This window comes from Passer domesticus, unplaced genomic scaffold (assembly GCF_036417665.1).
Source record: "Passer domesticus isolate bPasDom1 unplaced genomic scaffold, bPasDom1.hap1 HAP1_SCAFFOLD_81, whole genome shotgun sequence".
Lineage (NCBI taxonomy): Eukaryota > Metazoa > Chordata > Aves > Passeriformes > Passeridae > Passer > Passer domesticus.
In genome coordinates this window covers 194151-213356 of record NW_026990178.1, presented here as the reverse complement: position 1 = coordinate 213356, position 19206 = coordinate 194151, and the positions used below count along the sequence as shown (strand labels likewise).

Genomic DNA, 19206 nt, shown 5'->3' with positions numbered 1-19206 from the left:
CTGAGCAGCTTCCTGCATTTGTCTCCAAGTTTTCAGTGCCTGACCCAGGGGACAGAACCTGTCTGCAGCAGGTTTCCCAGGAGCTGCTGGAAGCAGAGTGCTGCTGCCCCTGAGGAGAGGCAGGAACAGCATCCCTGCTGACAGCTGGCATGGGGATTTCTCCTCTAGGACAGGCAGTGCAGGGCCACCAGAGCCGTGTGCTGCCCGGGAGTGCTGGCTGGGGTGTCTCTGAGAACTTGACTCTGCTCTTCCCTCAGGTGTGAAACAGAGATTTTTATTGGTTTTGGAGTAATGCTTTCTAGGAGTGAGATGATGAATCCTTTCCACCCAGGCAGAGCATGAGCTGGCTCAGGTGTGGTCCCCTGTTAGTGGAGCCTGAAGATTTCTCCATCTTTCTCCATCTCTAGGTCCCTGAAAACCACATTAGTATTTCTTGCATTTCTCTTCTGTGTAATCTTCTGATCCTGGAGGTCTTTTCCAGCCTCAGTGATTCCTGGGTGTGGCTGGTGTGAGGCCCCAGGCTGGCTCTGGTGGCCCCTCAGCACAGTCCCCTTACTGTGAGGAGAACGTGGCTGTGCAGCTCACAAGGAGCTGGAGATCTCCCAGACTGGTGGTCGTTGTCACCCAAGAGCAGAGCAGCTTTGGGAAGTTGATTGGGAGTGCTTGGTTGTCCTGCAGCTCTGGGGAGTGCTTAGGGAGGAACCTTGCACGGGACCAGGTTGTTCCAAGCCTGACCAGCCTGTCCTTGAACACTCCAAATGGCATCTGCCTGCTGCCTCCAGGGATGATTCCTTGGGAAGAACCATGGGATGATGGAGCTGAGCAGAGCAGAGAGCCTGGTGCCCTTGAGCAGCAGGGTTTGACGTTCATGACACTGCTGTCACATTCCTTATATAATGAAATACAGCCCTGGGAGAGGAGGGACTGCTGATTCCTGTCTGTGCTCCTTATCCCTAAACCATGGCTGTGAGCTGGAGACTGATCTTGGAGCAGAGCTGGAGAGACACCCAGCTTGTGCCAGCCCCCAGTGTGGGGCACACCCGGAGCTGCTCTTGGTGCCAGCAGGGCTCTGCTGCAGGAGAAGAAAACTTTGTTAAAGTGTGGGATACCCTCTTCTGCAGCAGAATTACTTTGTTCAATTGTGGGATACCTCTGCTGCTGCAGAATAACTTTGTTAAAGTGTGGGATACCCTCTGCAGCAGAATTACTTTGTTAAAGTGTGGGATACCCTCTGCTGCTGCAGAATAACTTTGTTAGTGTGGGATACTGTCTGCTGCAGCAGAATAACTTTGTTAGAGTGTAGGATACCCTCTCCTGCAGCAGAAGAAAACTTTGTTAGTGTGGGATACCCTCTGCTGCAGCATATTAACTTTGTTAGAGTGTAGGATACCCTCTCCTGCAGCAGAAGAAAACTTGTTAGTGTGGGATACCCTCTGCTGCAGCATATTAACTTTGTTAGAGTGTGGGATACCCAGTGGTGGATATCAGGTTCCAGGGCTGGCTCTTCCCAGGGTTTGGTCTCCATCCCCCTGTGCATTGCAGAGTGGCTGTGCTGGGGTGTAGAGAGGAGGAAAGCAGCGTGTTGAGCACCTGTTTGATGGCACAAGGTTAGACCTGAGCTCTGTTTTCAGGTGGTTCTGATGGAATGGCCTGGAAAGCTGCTGGGCAGGTTGTAGAGCAGTGGAAGGAGGGTCCCAAGGTGGCAGAGCAATGGAAGGGGGGTCCCAAGGTTGCAGAGCAGTGGAAGGAGGGTCCCAAGGTTGCAGAGCAGTGGAAGGAGGGTCCCAAACTGTGTTTCAGTGCCCAGGGCTGCTCTGCTCTAGCAAAGGCTGGTGCCATCCACATCCTTGGCTGCCCAGCCCTAACCTGTGTCCTGCAGAGCCCTGCAGGTCCAGGAGTGCACAGGGCTCTGTGCTGCCAAAGCTTCTGCTGTTGGGGGACACGGACAGGATTGTGTCTCTCGCTCTGCCCAGGGACAGAAGGAGCTGCCATTCCACTCCCTGGCAAGGAGAGAAGGTTTCCAAAGGTGCTGGATGTCTTCCTTGCTGCTGCTCAGGTGTCACATCCTGTTGCTCTGCAGTCAGGGAAGGAGCCTGATCCTGTGGCAACTGCTCAGGAATGTCACCTTTTGTGTTGGAATGCCTGCCTCAAGCCTGGCACCAGTTAGGATTTGCCAGCAGCAGATGTGACAGCACAGCCTGGTCCTGGTGCTGGAGCATCCTGTGCTCAAAGGGTTCAGTTTTGGAAAGGCTCCACAGGGACTGGGGAGCACTGGGATATGCTGGGAGCCATCCTGAGCTCAGGACTCACTGTGGAAAGCCAGCACAGGGACTGGGGAGCACTGGGATGTGCTGGGAGCCATCCTGAGCCTCCTGGAGCATCCTGAGCTCAGGACTCACTGTGGACAGGCCAGCACAGGGACTGGGGAGCACTGGGATGTGCTGGGAGCCATCCTGAGCTCAGGACTCACTGTGGACAGGCCAGCACAGGGACTGGGGAGCACTGGGATCTGCTGGGAGCCATCCTGAGGCTGCTTTTTCCTGCTGCACACGTGGAGCTCTTCCCCTTGGTCTGGTTTTGCATTTATGGGGTGAGTGTGTGCTTCATCAGGGCATTGTCAGATTTGGAATTATTACATAGCAAATTTGATTTTCCCACAATGTGACCCATAAATTTTAAACCCAAACAAAGTTTAATAGACCTCTTGTGTAGTGCAGGAGAGGTGACATCACCTGTGTTTGCTCACCTGGCTTGACTGGAATATGACAGAGTGGAGTCTTTTTGATGTTAAAAAAAGATACAAGACTCCCATTTCTCTTGTTTAATTTTTAAGATTATCAAAGTTCCTACTGAGAAAAAAAAAAAAGTGCCATATTTTCTCCTTTAATTTTTCTGGCTTTTAATTTATTGCCATCAAAGTGTTTTATGACCTTTTCCTACTGGGTTGAAGGGTCCTCAGTGTTTTTTATGGAATCATAGAGTGGCTTGGATTAGAAGGGACCTGTCAAATGTCACCCAGTGCCACCCCCTGCCATGGGCAGGGGCACCTTCCACTATCCCAGGTTGTTCCCTGCCCTGTCCAGCCTGGCTTTAGACACTTGCAGGGATGGGGCAGCCACAGCTTCTCTGGGCCATGTTCTGCCTCCTGTCCAGGCCATGGCCCTCTGATTTGGAGGTGGCTTTGTGACCCTGAGGTGGCTTTGTGACCTCGAGGTGGCTTTGTGATCTCTTCCTGTAAATGTGCAAGTTTTGTCTGATCCAGAGTTCTGTGGCACCAAGGAGCAAAGTGTGGAATGATTCTCACACAAATGCAGTCCCACCTGCAGTTCCCTTTGCCTGCTCCAGGAGTGGGGGCAGGATCATTTTGGTTCTGCTCTGCCACACAATCATCTTGTTGGCCTTCACAGAGAGAGCAGAAAGCAGCAGAAGAGGGACTGATGGAGGGAAAATGGCATGTTTAAACACAGTGCTACAGCAAATCCAGTTCTCCCTTCTGCACTAGGCAGGTGCCCTGTGTGTAACAGGGAGCTTTGCTGCTTGGGGCCAGGGTTATTTATGTACAAGAATCAGGCATTACAATAACCCCCACAGAAATCACAGGGCTGAAGCTTTACCTGCCTTGAAGCTGGTCCCTGTTTGCTGCAGCGTGCTCTGACTGTCACTGGAGGAGAGCAGGAACTCCCGGCCTGTTCCAAAACACTGCAGAGGGAAACAATCCCCAGCCTGGGCACTGGCCAGACTGGGACAGGCTGGAGGATGGAGTTTAGCTGAAAAAGGGCTGTGCTCAACTCAGGAGCAGCAAAGCTAAGTTGGCAGGGAAGATAACTGATGATTTGGAGGAAGTGCTGAAGTCAAATCTCCTACCAGGACTGGCGACCCAACACTATGCTCTGGTTAATAAGTCAGTCAAACTTTTCATTAATTACAGTTTGTTTCATCCTGTTACACAGTGTGTGCACACACACAGATCCCTCCTCCAGGGAGAACCCCAAAACTTCTCCATATTTCTGCTTCTGGAGTGATTAGAACTTACTTTTAAAAACTTACTTTTAATCTGTCATTTGTTAGATCATTGTTTTCATTGTATTTTATCTTGTGCAATCTCTTCTCTGCTGGCTGACCCATTGCCTGCTTGTTTTGGGTGTAATTCTATGGAGTCCTGACTTCTTCCAGCCTTCCTTTTGCTGGATTAGAGAAACCAAATTTCTCTGGTGTTCTCTGGAAAGAGGGATTTCCATTTATTCCCTGCCTTTTCTTTCACCTGATCTACCTGAGCTCAGGTTTGGTGACTACAGACAACATGAGAGAGTGTATCCAGACCTTAGTCCACTAAATTCTACACTTCTTTTTACATTTCAGGTATGGCAGTTCCTGCTCTTGGATGGGAATTTATCTTTGTTTTTATTTTTATTGTACCTTTAGCTTTTCTTCCTGTATCCTTCAGGACTTGGGGAGGCTTGGCCTCCAAACAAGATGCACTGAGAGATGTCTCTGCCTGTTTGTTCTGAGGCAGGTGATGCCAGGTTTAGTGGAAGTTTTCCATGTATTCACTCCACTGTTCCTTGGATAAATGCTGTCCTGCAAGGCCTGTCCTTAGCAGCACAGCATTGGAGTAGGTTTTAGGAGAGTTGTAAACTCCCCAGTCTTTATAGTCTTGTAATTCTGTATTAAATGAAGGGTAAAAGGATCTTTAGAACAGTCTGAAACAGCTGGGCTGAGAAGAGTCTCCAGTGGAATTTTGTAGTGGAAAATATAGAGAAGAAAAAGGACTGCTCCAATGATTTCACCACACAAGAAGGGTCAGTAAGAACAGGAATAAAAATTCTGTGCTGCTGAGGAGATGAAATGGATTGTGTTCTAGTGTTACCTGTTCCAGCTGAACCTGGGTGTAGGTTTTTGTCCTGTTTCTGCTTCTGAAATGGTTTGAGGATTGGTAGCTTTGGACAGTGCTTTTTGCTTCTCTTTAAGCATTTGAGTGTTTTCATTTCCAGGGAGACCCTGTCCTGCTGCATCCCATAGTTTGGCCAGGCCAGACCCTTGCAGGATTCTCTTCTTTTTCTGTCTCTGTGCCTGTGACAAAGCTGGCTCCCAGCTGCTTCCTAATGTGCAGTTCATTAAGGAAATAACTAATCCTGGAATCCCGTTTTGTGTAGTTCATTAATGAAATAACTAATCCTGGAACCATAAAGCAGCCCAGGGTTTTGAGGGGAAGGGGCCTTGGTGAGGCTCTCAGCAGCCAGCATGTCACATCCAGGGATGTGACTCAGCTCCTCCCCGTGGAGTTTGTCCCAGTGAAAGATTGTTGTCACTGCAAACATTTCTTCCATGCCCCAAGATGAAATCAGACCTTTATATAGACACACAGCAACCCTCTGATCTGGATCTGCAGCCCTGGCACACAGCTGTCAGATGGGGTCTCATATGATGTGTGAATATTCACGTAGCTGTAGGAACCTTGGGTTTTACTGATGCTTCAAATGTGACTGTAGTCCATGTTTTTTAAAAGGCATCCTTGTTTCCTTCTTCCTTTGGGAAATGTGGCCACTGTCCTCAAGTCTCCTGGGGAAGGGATGTGCAGGAGCAGAGCAGCACCCTGAGCATGGCAGGTCCCTGTCCCGTCTGTTCCCAGTGTCCCTGTCCCCAGATCAGGGGCTGTGGCAGTCCCTGTGTCTGTCCCCAGTGGGGTTGTGGCAATCTCTGTCCCTGTTCCCAGTGCTGCTGTCCCAGTGGGGCTGTGGCAGTCCCTGTGCCTGTCCCCAGATCAGGAGCTGTGGCAGTCCCTGTGTCTGTTCCCAGTGGGGTTGTGGCAGGTTCCTGTCCCTGTTCCCAGTGTTCCTGTCCCCAGTGGGGCTGTGGCAGGTCACTGTCCCTGTCCCCAGATCAGGAGCTGTGGCAGTCCCTGTGTCTGTCCCCAGTGGGGCTGTGGCAGGTCCCTGTTCTTGTTCTCTGTGCTGCTGTCCCCGGATCAGGAGCTGTGACAGATCCCTGCTCCCAGTGGGGCTGTGGCAGGTCCCTGTCCCCAGATCAGGAGTTGTGCCAGTCCCTGTCCCATCTGCTCCTAGTGCTGCTGTCCCCAGTGGGGCTGTGACAGTCCCTGCTCCCAGTGCTGATGTCCCCAGTGGGGCTGTGGCAGGTCCCTGTCCCCAGATCAGGAGCTGTGCCAGTCCCTGTGTCTATTCCCAGTGTTCCTGTTCTCAGTGGGGCTCTGGCAGGTCCCTGTCCCTGTTCCCAGTGCTGCTGTCCCCTGGATCAGGGGCTGTGGCAGGTCCCTGTCCCCAGATCAGGAGCTGTGCCAGTCCCTGTGTCTGTTCCCAGTGTTCCTGTTCTCAGTGGGGCTGTGGCAGGTCCCTGTCCCCAGATCAGGGTCTGTGGCAGTCCCTGTCCCATCTGCTCCCAGTGATGCTGTCAAAGCTCCTGTTTTTGGCTCTGTGCTTTGCACTGTGTTTTGCTTTGCACTGGTTTTGTGGAGGTGCTCAGTGGGAAGTCAGTGAAGTTCACAAACTCCTCTGCCCTGTGCCCCCCATCTCTGCCCTCCTGATACCCTTTCTTTTGAGAACTAAACCCACTGGAACAGAGGAGGGAATAATATCAGAGCCAGGAAACCTCCAGCCCGTGTCCAGGGGCTGCTCTCCTGCCAGGGCTGCTTTTGCTTTGTGTTCCTTTTCCACTGTCTGGGGTTAATTTAGCTCTCAGCAGTCACACAGCAATCTCCCACATCTCCCTTTTGCTCACTGTTATTTTCAGCCTGTCTCCTTGTCCCCATGAGCTGTCACTGACCAAAGCCAGACAGATTTAGCTCTTCTCATCTTTCCTGGTGAATCAGTGCCTCCAGCTCCTGCTCTTCCCTGTCCCAGCTGTGTGCAGCCAAGGTGAGCAGAATCCCAGAGTTATTCAGGTTAGAAAAGACCTCCAAGGCCATGGAGTTCAACCTCTGACTGAGCCACACCTTGTCACCAGCCCAGAGCCCCGAGTGCCACATTCAGTCATTCCTTGAACACCTCCAGGGATGGAGACTCTGCCACCTCCCTGAGCAGCCCCTGCCAATGCCTGGTGACCCTTTCTGGGGAGAAACTTCCTGATGTGCAGCCTAACCCTTGAGGCTCTAGTGTGACAGTTACAAACTGATGTGGTGTGCCATATTGCACTGACTGAACGTGTGTCAGAGTGGAGTGACAGGAGCTGAGGGGCCCAGATCTCAGCAGGACAAAGGGATCCTTCCCTGCTGGGTGCTCAGCTCCTGGTGCTCCCTGGATCAAAGTTTCTGGGCTGTTCATGCCCATGTATGAGGCACCATGGAGATGCCATCCATGGTTTTGTCTGATCCTCTCCCATTCCTTTTATACATTTCAGTCCCACAGAATCTAGCGGCAATCAATTATTAGTTTACTTGAGCTTTATATCAAAAAGCATTTTTTAAGCCCGCTACTGATATTTCATTTGGTATCTTACTGAGTTCCACCGAATGTCCCTAATTCTTTTGTGAGTACAAACATGGACTAATCATCTCCTATGAAGTTATTAATGGCATGAAAAGATAAAAAGGGTCTGTCTCCCCCTCCTGAATTGGAAGGCCCCCAGCCTCCCCTCATATGGAATTATTTCAATTCTGTCTGCTTTAGAGTAAAGCCACACCTGACAGATCTTGGCAGAACCCAAATTCTTGTTTCTCTCCCGATGGTCTTAAATGGTTCTTGGCTTGTACACCACACACCTGTACCAGCCTTGGCTGAGGCCAGTGCCACAGCTTCCATGTTTTGCACAAGTCTGCTTAGTGAACCTTCACTTCATCAGCCAAGTCTGGAGCCTTCTCAGGATGAAATAATTTGGGTTTTGAGGGACCTGGTTTTCATAGAATTCAGCTGTTTCTCATGAGAGCCATTTGTGTGCCTGCTAAGAGCCACATGTATTCCTCAGGTACTCCTGGAGTGGTGTATGGGTGAGGAGCTGATGGTCACAGGAATCCTTCTGGGATTCCAGCACCAGCACCATGTTCATCACTAAACCATGTCCTCAGCTGCCATATCCACATGTTTTTAAACACTTCCAGATATGAGGACTCCACCCCTGTCCTGAGCAATCCATGTCAGGGCTGGACAGCCATTTACAGGAAGGAATTTTCCCAGTATCTCATCTGAACCACACCTGGCACAACTTGAGACTGTTTGCCCTTGTCCTGCCTCTTGTTCCCTGGGAGCAGAGCCTCACCCCCACCTTGTTCCACCTTCCTGCCAGGGAGTTGTAGAGACTGAGGAGGTCACTTCTGAGCCTCCTTTTCTCCAGCTGAGCCCCCTCAAGCTGCCTCAGCTGCTCCAGACCTTTTCCAAGCTCTGTTCCTGTGTCTGGACTTGCTGATGCCCCTCAGTGTCTCTCTGATTCTGAGGCCCCAAACTGACCCCAGCTGCGTGCCTTTATAAATGTACAGCCATTTATAAATTGATGCCTTTTCATCTTCTGATTGTGAAACCCTTGAGCCTCACTCCTGTGGGTGTGTTTGGAGGAAGAACTTGGACTTTCAGCAGCTCTGAGCTTTGTTCCCTGTGTGCTGTGGGCGCCGTGGTTGGTGTCTGCTGTGCCCCTGCCAGGCTGCAGGAATCCTCAGTGGTGAGCAGCAAATTCAGACTGCCCCAAGTCTCCTGGGCAGCCCCCAGATGTCCCTGGCTGCTCCCTGAGTCTGTCCAGGTGTGCAGCAGCTCTGGTGTGTGCAGTTACTTCTGGAAGCTGGGAATTCTTGCAGGACATGTGACTCTGTTAACGGAGAAGGGTGGGTGGGTGAGCTTTAAGGTCCCTTCCACACAAACCATTCCATGATTCCATGTTGAAGGACAGTTACACCAAAAGCCATGTGAGAACTGGGTTGAGGTGGCCCCGGGTCATGTTTGGTGTGTCCCCAAAGAGGCACAGGCAGGGCCAGAGGCAGGACTGAGGGCACAGAGTGGAACTGCTTCCCTGGGTTGTGTCTGATATTACTGATGGTGAACAGGTTCCCAGTGGGATCCCAGGGGGAAGGATGGCAGCTCAAAATGTGGCAGCTTTTCCAATTTCCTCACTTTTCCCTGGCACTGCAGCACTTTTCCTGCAGGGCTGTTCCCTGCTGAGGAACTGGGAGCGTAGTGTGCTCTCCATGAAGGTTTGTGCTTTCTGCAGAGAGAGAAGCAGTGAGTTTTGGTGAGAAGCAGCACAGATCAGATCGTCTGAGAAGGGCTGTTCATGTGTTTGCAGGGTTCCCAGATGAAGGAAGGAAATGATGAATCCGACTCCATGTTCTTAGAAGGCAAATTTATTATTTTATGATCTATATTATATTAAAGAATACTATACTAAACTATACTAAAGAATACAGAAAGGATACAGACAGAAGGTTAAAAGATACTAACAAAAAACTCGTGACTCTGTCCAGAGCTTTGACACAGCTTGGCCCCAACTGGCCAATAAGTTAAAATAATGCAGAGTAGAAAGCAATGAAACAATCACTTGTTGGATAAACAATCTCCAACTACATTCCAAAGCAGCAAAACACAGGAGAAGCAAATGAGATAATATTGTTTTCTTTTTTCTCTGAGGCTTCTCAGGAGAGAAATCCTGGCAAAGGGATTTTTCTAGAAAATATGAGGGTGCCAGGCTGTGGGTAGATCCCTGCCTTTGGGCAAAAAATACACAAAGGGTAAAATACTACCCAGTAAAGCCCATGGCAGGAGCAATGGCAAGGAGGGAGCTGAGCTGTCCCTGCTGGGGTAGCTCTGTGCTGTGGTTTCAGTGGTTTTGGTGTGGTTTTGGTGTGGTTTTGTGGCAGTCCAGGCAGCCCAAGAGCAGCCTTAAGAAAGAGGAGCTTGAGGGAACAAACAGCTTCAGGATTTAGAGCCAGAAACAGCCTGAGCTGTAACGTGAAGGGTCATTCCAGGCTGCTGGATCCAGGTCCTCTTCTTGAGGTTCGTGTTCACATCAGTTAATGATTGCATGGACCTCAAACAAATATCCAGCAATCTCACCACACTGGTTTTTGTGTGATTTCCTTGGGAGTATGAAATCTTTCAGCCTGTATGTATATCTAATTGTATTTATATGTTTATATTTATGTATTTATATCTAATTCAAGCCCCTTTGCTGCAATTGTCTCAGTATTTTTAATCTGGCCTTTTTTCTCCTTGGTGTTTTGCTTTTCAGTGTAGGTTGATGGACAGAAAGTTCTTCCCCCTCAGGCCAGTTGGTTTTTCTGGCAGGTTTCTCCATAGTTTTAGACTGGTTTGCTGAATTTGTGAAATCCAGGGGGTTTGTGGCATAAATTTCTGTTAGTTTACAGCATCAGCTTCCCATGCAGCTGGAAGTGACTCTGTGACCAGTGACATCAAGGAGTCCTGAGTTGTTGTCCAAAATCATGATCCTGTCCAATGGATCTGGGCACTGAGCAGACCTGGGAAACACCAGGATCCTGCTCTTAGACCAGCCTGTGATCCCTGCCTGAAGCCCTGGTTTGCTGTCATCCTTATAAACTTTTGTGTTGAATATAGAATTACACAATTTCCTGATCACCAGCATCATCAAGTCCAGCTTCTGGACCTGCACAGAACACCCCCAGAAATCCTCCCATGTGCCTGAGAGCATGGTCTGAGCACTCCTTGGACAATACAGCTGTGAGTCTTCAGAGCATTTCTAGAGTCCAGTGAGTCAGGGTGGAAAAACATGGGTTTTGTAGTTAGCTCCTAATAGACATGGTCATGCAAGAAGCATTGTCTGGTCAGGAGCTGGTTTGAGTTGGGCTGTCTTGGTGCTATCTCCTCACTACCCCGTTTCTGTCTTACTTGGGTATTCCAAAATTCGGAATTTTACTCAGTTTCTGGCACTTGCACCAGAGACAGTGAAGTGAGGGTAGGTTGTAGGAGTGTGCTTCTTGATGACAGTGACAAAACCATCCTTTGTCCTCCAAAAATGGAAAGGAGCTCAGAAGTTTCTCTCAACAATTAGGTGAAAAGCCACCTCATAGGACCTCAAGGACTTCACTAAAAACTTGAGGGCATCTAATTAGATAGAAACTAAAAAGTCCCGCCTGAACAATCAGGCAGAAAAAGAAGAGAACAAAAGAACTAGGGGCTTTTGTGAGGTGTTTTTACCAGGAGCAGACCTTTGCACCTGGCTCGGGTTTTTCTGTTTGTTATTTTGCCTTTTATTAAACCTTTTTGTTTCTAGCACTGCAACAGAAGTCATGCTGATTAGTTTATGCCCACAAAACAGTAGCTGAGCTATCCTTGGGTATATTATATTTCTTTTGAGAGCTTATGAGACATGGCTTTGGAAAAGAAAATATAATAGTAGGTCTGGAATCAGGGATTTCCCTGGGAAGATCCCTGAGTGTTCTGCTGTGCTGTTAGCTGGGCACCAGAGGACTGGCAGAGCAGAGCACCTCAGCTTGTTTCACATTTCCTGCAGGGGGGCTTTGGTTTGGTTTTTGTTTTAACCTTAGCAGAATATGGAGTTCCACACGACGTTGGTTCTGTCGTTGGAGAAGTGAAAGAGGGTTGGGAGGGAAGTGTTGGGGAAGGTAATCTCCTGCTTCCTGTGCTGCCCATGCCGTGGCCATGTGCAGCTGACACTGACACCTGACATCTCTGCAGCAGCCTCTCTCCATCCTTGTTCCCAAAGAGGTGATTGACAAGGAGGACAGCCAGTTTGGTTCTCTGGAGGAGTCTGTGCTCATCTCTGTCACTTGGCTCACCAGCTCCTTGGTCCTTGGCCCTGAGAGAGCCCTGTCTGTCCTGTTCCTTTCCCTGTGTCCTACCACGTGCTCCCTGTCTTCCTTCTCGTGACTGTGGCATTGGGAACGGTTCATGCTGGTGTCCTGAAAAGAAACGCTTCAGCTCCAGTCAGATCAGCTTTGGCAGTGGGCATGGCTGGGTGTGTGGAGGTGGGAGGCAGGAAGGAGCAGACTTGTGGATTGCTCAGCTGTGATCCTGAGCAGCCGGGGCAGAGGGAAGCAGAGCAGACGAGGTTTTTGGAGTTGTGTGTTGATTTCCATCAGTACCACAAAGCCAAGTCCATCCAGAGTGTTCTGGACAAGGTGCCACCCTTGTCACTGCACACTGCTGGGGTGGCCTGGAGTGCCCCAGTGGCTGCTGGAATTACACTCAAGGGCAGCGTGGCAGAGCCAGGCTGTGGTGTGAGCCTGTCCCTGTCCTGTGACCCAGCTCCAGTCCGTGGCTGCCCAGTTTGCCTCGTGGTGGAATCCCCTCTGCTGTGTCCACTTGGGCAAGCTGACTGCTGGGTCAAGGCTCGGCTGTGGGAAGAGATTTCTGTGTTCCATGCATTGTGGGGGTGCTGCCTCTGAGGCATGAGTGCCATGCCTCACCCACAGGTGTCCCAGCTCCCCCAGTATGTCCCACAGCCCCCACAGTGTGTCCCAGAGGTGTCACAGCTCCCCCAGTGTCCCACAGGTGCCATGGCTCACCTACAGGTCCCAGAGGTGTCCCAGTGTGTCCCACAGGTGTCACAGCCCCCCCACAGGTGCCACAGCTTCCCCAGTGTGTCCCACAGGTGCTAGGGCTCCCCCAGTGTGTCCCACCAGTGCCACAGCCCCCCCACAGGTGTCACAGCTCCCCCAGTGTGTCCCACAGCCCCAGTGTGTCCCACAGGTGCCAGGGCCCCCCCAGTGTGTCCCACAGGTGCCCCAGTGTGTCCCACAGGTGCCACAGCCCCCCCACAGGTGCCAGGGCCCACTCAGTATGTCCCACAGATGCCAGAGTTCCCCCACAGATGTCATGGCTCCCCCAGTGTGTCCCACAGCCCCAGTGTGTCCCACAGGTGTCACAGCCCCCCCAAGGTCCCACAGGTACCACAGTCCCCCCACAGGTGCCAGGGCCCCCCCAGTGTGTCCCACAGGTGCCACAGCCCCCCCACAGGTGCCAAAGGTCCCCCAGTGTATCCCACAGGTGCCAGCCCCCCCCCAGTGCCAGGGGATGACCCCGAGGTGCCGTTCCTCCCGGGCAGAGCTGTCCCTCGTGCCCTGACGTTGCCCTGTCCCTTGTGCTTGCAGCTGACGCTGACCATCGTGCGGCAGACGGGGGGGCTGGGCATCAGCATCGCGGGGGGCAAGGGCTCCACGCCCTACAAGGGGGACGACGAGGTAAGGCCTGGGCCCCGCCACTGCTGGGCACTGCTTCTGCCGGCTGGAGGCTGGCTGTGCCTCCGTGGGAGCCTTGGGGCCGGGTGGGAGCAGCCCTGGGTGCCCCACGGGGGGTGGGTGGGTGGGCTGGAGCAGACTGCTGCCCCTGAGCCAGGAGGGTCTGAGCTGCAGCAGCCGTGGGAGCTGGGGTTCCTCCCCAGCTGGGGGGCACAGGGCGTGGGGTTGCTCCCCACCTGGTGGCATCAGCTGCATTGTGTGATTCCAGTTCCACTGGAGCAGGGTTAAGGTGTCCTTCCCTGGTCTTGTGTGTCACCTAGGGCAGTCCTGCTGGGGGGTTCCTCTCCCCCTCATCACCTTGGGGTAGCCCTGTCGTGGGGTTCCTGTCCCCCTGGTCTCCTTGGGGCAGCCCTGCAGTGGGGTTCCTGTCCCCCTCATCACCTGGGGCAGCCCTTCAGTGCGGTTTCTGTTCCCCTGATCACTTGGGGTAGCCTTACAATGGGGTTTCTGTCCCCCTGATCACCTTGGGTAGCCCTGCCATGGGGTTCCTGTCCCCCTCATCACCTGGGGCAGCCTGCCATGGGGTTCCTGTCCCCCTGGTCACCTTGGGACAGCCCTGCAGTGGGGTTCCTGTCCCCCTGGTCACCTTGGGGTAGCCCTGCAGTGGGGTTCCTGTCCTCCTGGTCACCTGGGGTAGCCCTGCCAGGGGTTTCCTGTCCTCCTCATCACCTGGGGCAGCCCTGCCAGGGGGTTCCTGTTCCCCTGGTCACCTTGGGGCAGCCCTGCAGTGGGGTTCCTGTCCTCCTGGTCACCTTGGGGCAGCCCTGCTGTGGGGTTCCTGTCCCCCTCATCACCTTGGGGTAGCCCTGCCGTGGGGTTTCTGTCCCCCTCATCACCTTGGGGCAGCCCTGCAGTGGGGTTCCTGTCCCCCTGGTCACCTTGGGCAGCCCTTCAGTGGGGTTTCTGTTCCCCTGATCACTTGGGGTAGCCCTACAATGGGGTTTCTGTCCCCCTGATCACCTTGGGGCAGCCCTGCAGTGGGGTTCCTGTCCCCCTGGTCACCTGGGGTAGCCCTGCAGTGGGGTTCCTGTCACCCTCATCACCTTGGGGCAGCCCTGCCAGCGGGTTCCTGTCCTCATCACCTTGGGTAGCCCTGCAGTGGGGTTCATGTCCCCCTGGTCACCTTGGGTCAGCCCTGCCCTGGGGTTCCTGTCCCCCTGGTCACCTGGGGTAGCCCTGCAGTGGGGTTCCTGTCCCCCTCATCACCTTGGGGCAGCCCTGCCATGGGGTTCCTGTCCCCCTGGTCACCTGGGGTAGCCCTGCAGTGGGGTTCCTGTCCCCCTCATCACCTTGGGGCAGCCCTGCCATGGGGTTCCTGTCCCCCTCATCACCTTGGGCAGCCCTTCAGTGGGGTTTCTCTTCCCTCTTCCCCAGCTCCTGAGCTGCCATGTCCCCTCATTCTGGGTTCAGGGCTGGCATGGGTCTGGAGCTGAGGGGCTGAGGGGTCTCTGCACTCCAGAGGGGTAAGGAATGGGCTCTCCATAGAACAGAGGTTTTGTTTCCAGGGAATCTTCATTTCCCGTGTGTCTGAGGAGGGTCCTGCAGCTCGGGCAGGGGTCCGTGTTGGTGACAAGCTCCTGGAGGTAAGGACTGACTCCTGACAAAGCAAATGCTTCTGAGAGCCTGGAGTGGAGGTGTGAGGTGGTTGGGAACAGATGTGCATCACACGTGCTTTAGACCAAATTAAGCATTAGGGATGTGTAAGAGCTAAACAAAATCCCTTTGGCTCAGAGACAGTTGTTTAATTTATATTACCATGAATCTTTCATTGCTTTATAAGCTCCTGCATTTACTCTGGCCCAGCTCTGAACTGTTGTGTGGCCCAGGTGAGGAGAAATACAGTACAAGAATACAGTGATATTTATTCATTCACTGGGCAGACCAAAAGTGAACCCTTCTTACTTCTTACCCATGGAGCCAGCCATGGGAATTGTTTGGGTGGGAGGAGACCTTAAATTCATCTCATTTCACCCCCTGCCATGGGCAGGAACACCTTCCACTAGCCCAGGCTGCCTGGGCCTGTTCCCCTGGTTCTCCCTTACGTGCCACCCTTGGGATGATCTGCTCTGTGACATTCCCCACACCTGGGAACTGTCACACAAACAGGTGTTCCAAGGGTGTGAGCAGGTGCATATATCTTCTGGAAGATGGACAGAAGTCAACCTGAGTTGTGTTGGATTGTGCTGAATTTTGTTGGTGGAGATGGTTCTATGGGGGATTATCTGTCTGGGATATTACCTGTAGGATGATACAGGTGTAGGGAATTCAGGACTCCCTGTGGGGAAGGAATTCCTCTGAAAGGGCCTTTCCTTGGTTGCCCTGGCCTGGGACAGGCAGCAGATGCTGTGGGAATGCAGGGAAACCTCCCAGAGATGTGGACACACCTGTGGGAGCAGGGCCCAGGTGGGGTGTGAGGGGCTGAGCCAGTTCCCTTGGGCAGCAGTGGCTGGGGTTGGGATGGGTGTGAGGGGAGGCTGGGTGTGAAACTGGGGCTGTGAGGGGAGGCTGGGTGTGAAACTGGGGCTGTGTGAGGCTGGGCTGGGTGTGAGTTTAGGGCTGCGTGTGAGAGGACACTGGGTGTGAAACTGGGGCTGTGTGAGGTTGGGCTGGGTGTGAGAGGACACTGGGTGTGAGTTTAGGGCTGCGTGTGAGAGGACACTGGGTATGAGGCTGGGGCTCTGCGCAGGTTGGGCTGGGTGTGAGGTTGGGGCTGTGTTTAGGTTGGGCTGGGTGTGAAGGGACCTTGGGTGTGAGGCTGGGGCTCTGTGTTGGTTGAGGCCGTGTGTGAGGTCAGGGCTCTGTTTGCTGGGCTCTGTGTCAGGGCAGGCTGTGTGAGGTCAGGGCTCTGTGGTTTTTGGGGCTGTGTGTGAGGCTGGGGCTCTCTGTTGGTCAGGGCTCTGTGTTTTGGGTCCGTGTGTCAGGGCAGGCTGTATATGAGGCTGTGTGTGAGGCTGGGGCTCTGTGTTTTTTGAGGCTGTGTGTCAGGGCCGTCTGTGTGTGAGGTTGGGGCTGTGTGTGAGGCTGGTTTTTGGGGCTCTGGTTTTTGGCGCTCTGGTTCAGGGCTGGCTGTGTGTGAGGTCAGGGCTGTGTGTTGGTCAGGGCTCTGTGTTTTTTGGGGCTGTGTGTGAGGTTGGGGCTGGGTGTGAGGTCAGGGCTCTGTTTTTTGGGGCTGTGTGTTAGGGCAGGCTGTGTGTGAGGTTGGGGCTGGGTGTGAGGCTGGGGCTCTGGTTTTTGGGGCTCTGGTTTTTGGCGCTCTGTTTTTTGGGGCTGTGTGTCAGGGCAGGCTGGGTGTGAGGTTGGGGCTGGGTGTGAGGTCAGGGCTCTGTGTTTTGGGGCTGTGTGTGAGGCTGGGGCTCTGGTTTTTGGGGCTGTGTGTGAGGCAGGGGCCGTGTGTGAGGCTGGGGCTCTGGTTTTTGGGGCTCTGGTTTTTGGCGCTCTGGTTTTTGGGGCTGTGTGTCAGGGCAGGCTGTGTGTGAGGGCAGACTGGGTGTGAGGCTGGGGCTCTGGTTTTTGGGGCTCTGGTTTTTGGGGCTGTGTGTCAGGGCAGGCTGTGTGTGAGGGCAGACTGGGTGTGAGGCTGGGGCTCTGGTTTTTGGGGCTCTGGTTTTTGGCGCTCTGTTTTTTGGCACTCCGGTTCAGGGCCGGCTGTCGCTGTCCCTGCCCAGGTGAACGGAGTGTCGCTGCACTGTGCCGAGCACCACGTGGCCGTGGAGGCGCTGCGGGGCTCGGGCAGCTCGGTGTCCATGACGGTGCTGCGGGAGCGCATGGTGGAGCCCGAGAACGCCATCACCGTCACCCCGCTGCGGCCCGAGGACGACTACAGCCCGCGGGAGCGGCGCGGGGGGCTGCGCTTCCCCGAGGGCCCCGAGCCGGCCCCGGCCACCGAGCGCTTCTCCACCTGCCTCATGCGCAACGAGAAGGGCCTCGGCTTCAGCATCGCTGGGGGCAAGGGCTCCACTCCCTACCGGGCCGGGGACACGGTCAGTCTGAGCCCTGGGGCCCTCCTCCTCGTCCCCGGGCGTGCAGCAGTGCAGCCCGGCCCTGGGCTGGTGGGCTGGGTGCTCTAAAGTCAGGGAATCTCAGAATTCCAGGATGGTTTGCGTTTGGAAGGACCTTAGACCTCACCTTGTGGTGGCCAGGTTCCGCTGTCCCGGGTTGCTCCAAGCCCTGCCCGCCATGGCCTTCAACATTTGCAGGGATCCAGGGGCAGCCACAGCTGCTGTGGGCACCCTGTGCCAGTGTCAAACCACCCTCAGAGGGAGCAATTCCTTCTCAGTATCCCATCCATCCCTGCCCTCTGGCACTGGGGAGCCATTCCCCCTTGCGCTGTCACTCCAGGCCCTTGTCCAAGTCCCTCTCCCTCTTTTTTATAGAAGGAGGGTGGCTGGGGCTCCCAGCCCCTGCCAGTGACACCTGATCCCACTGCTGCCCTCTTGGCACAGATTCCAGGCTCCGGGCCACGGCAGGACTTTGCTGCCAGGGGCTCTGGGAGCAGAGGGTTTGTGTGGAGTGGGGAACACACGGGAAGCATCAGGGCAGGGGGAGAGCACTAAGACCTGCCCGGGTTTGGAGAGCCAGACTCGGGCAGGGACAGCCCGGGCTGCTCTGCTCTGACCCTCCTGCCTGTGCTGCAGGGCATCTTCATCTCCCGGATCGCAGAGGGTGGGGCAGCCCACCGGGACGGGATCCTGCGTGTTGGAGACAGAGTCATCTCGGTGAGTGCGGGCACAGGGAAGGGGCTGGCCCGGCTCCCTGCTCTCCCCGTGCAGGGCTGCTTCTCTGTTACTGGAGCTGCATTTTGGGAGTCCTTTTTTCAGCTCCTGAGCCTCTGGGAGAGCGTTTAATTTGGGTGGTTCTCCCCTGTGTGGTGGTGGGTGCAGTTACACCTCCCCCTTCCCCAAATGCTTCATGCAAGGAATGGCGTGGAGGGAGGGGACACGGCAGCACTGCCCAGCCTGGTGTCCCTCTGGAGCCTGGGGGGCTCGGCCACGGGGAGGGGGAGCCCCTTGGGGCACAGTGGGGTGGGCTGGAGCAGAGGGAGCTGCCATGGGGTGCTGTGGAGCAGGGCAGGGGTACCCCAGTGCTTCCCTGCTTCACGTGGGGCTCTGCCGTGCTGTCCCTGCGGATCTCACTGCTCTCACCTCGTGTCTCTGCCTCCTGGTCCTCCCTCCCCTCTGAGGGAGCCTCTCCTCAGCCTCCTGACCCTCTTCCCACGCTCGCATGCTGCCTCTGGGAAACCTCCAGCCCCTGGTGCTGGTGGTGGGTTTCTGGCCCAGCTGCTGTGGTAAGAGCACGTGTTACCACAGCGCTGGCGTGAGTAAACACTGATACAGCCTCGTCAGTGCTGGCTTCTGTCTGCTCTATCCCTGGGCTGGGGCTGGCTTGTGTTTGCTCAGGCACAACGTTTTAGTGGAGCTTAGGTCTGACACTGGTGTCTTGGCAGGAAGCTTGAACTGGTGTGGCATCTCTCACTCCCTTCTGGTGCTCCCCACTGCCTGAAATCGAGCCTTGACCCTGATTAATGCCAGATAGACTGGATTATTTTGGATTTGCTCATGTTTTGATGCTCCATGGCACAGAGGCACTACTGAGGCCCATCATTTGGGGTTGGTTTGCTCAACCTGTGGAAAAAGGAGACACAAAACCTTAGAACAGATTCAAAAGTCAAACCTGCCTCCACCCTGGTTCAGCAGCTCTATTTATATCTATGGGCAGCTTCGTAGGAAAAGCAGATCTAATTCCCTAGTAATAGCTTGCAGTGGATTCCTTATGGGATTTGTGACTTCAGGGCTTACAGAGATGGGGCCTCTGCTGGATTTTGATGTGGCTGAGGCATTGCTGTCATTATTCCTGACAGCCCCAGTGGGATCCCCTCAGGTCCCTGTGCTGTGTGTGACCATGGAGGTTTGGTCATCATTCCTGACACCCCCAGTGGGATCCCCTCAGTTCCATGTGCTGAGGTGTGTGTGACCTGGGTGGTTTGGTCATCATTCCTGACACCCCCAGGGGGATCCCCTCAGTTCCCTGTGCTGAGGTGT

At 54.1% G+C, this 19206-nt stretch overlaps 1 protein-coding gene across 15 annotated transcripts in view; it reads left to right on the top strand.

The window, feature by feature from the left end:
- SCRIB (scribble planar cell polarity protein) overlaps window positions 1–19206 on the top strand; it is a 110598-nt gene that overhangs the window by 43498 nt on the left and 47894 nt on the right. For all 15 annotated transcript variants that reach the window (XM_064407158.1, XM_064407148.1, XM_064407147.1 and 12 more), the window contains 4 exons: window positions 13022–13111; window positions 14674–14751; window positions 16834–17148; window positions 17803–17883. In XM_064407158.1, the coding sequence (XP_064263228.1) occupies window positions 13022–13111; window positions 14674–14751; window positions 16834–17148; window positions 17803–17883 (564 nt within the window). The remainder of the gene's footprint in view (window positions 1–13021; window positions 13112–14673; window positions 14752–16833; window positions 17149–17802; window positions 17884–19206) is intronic.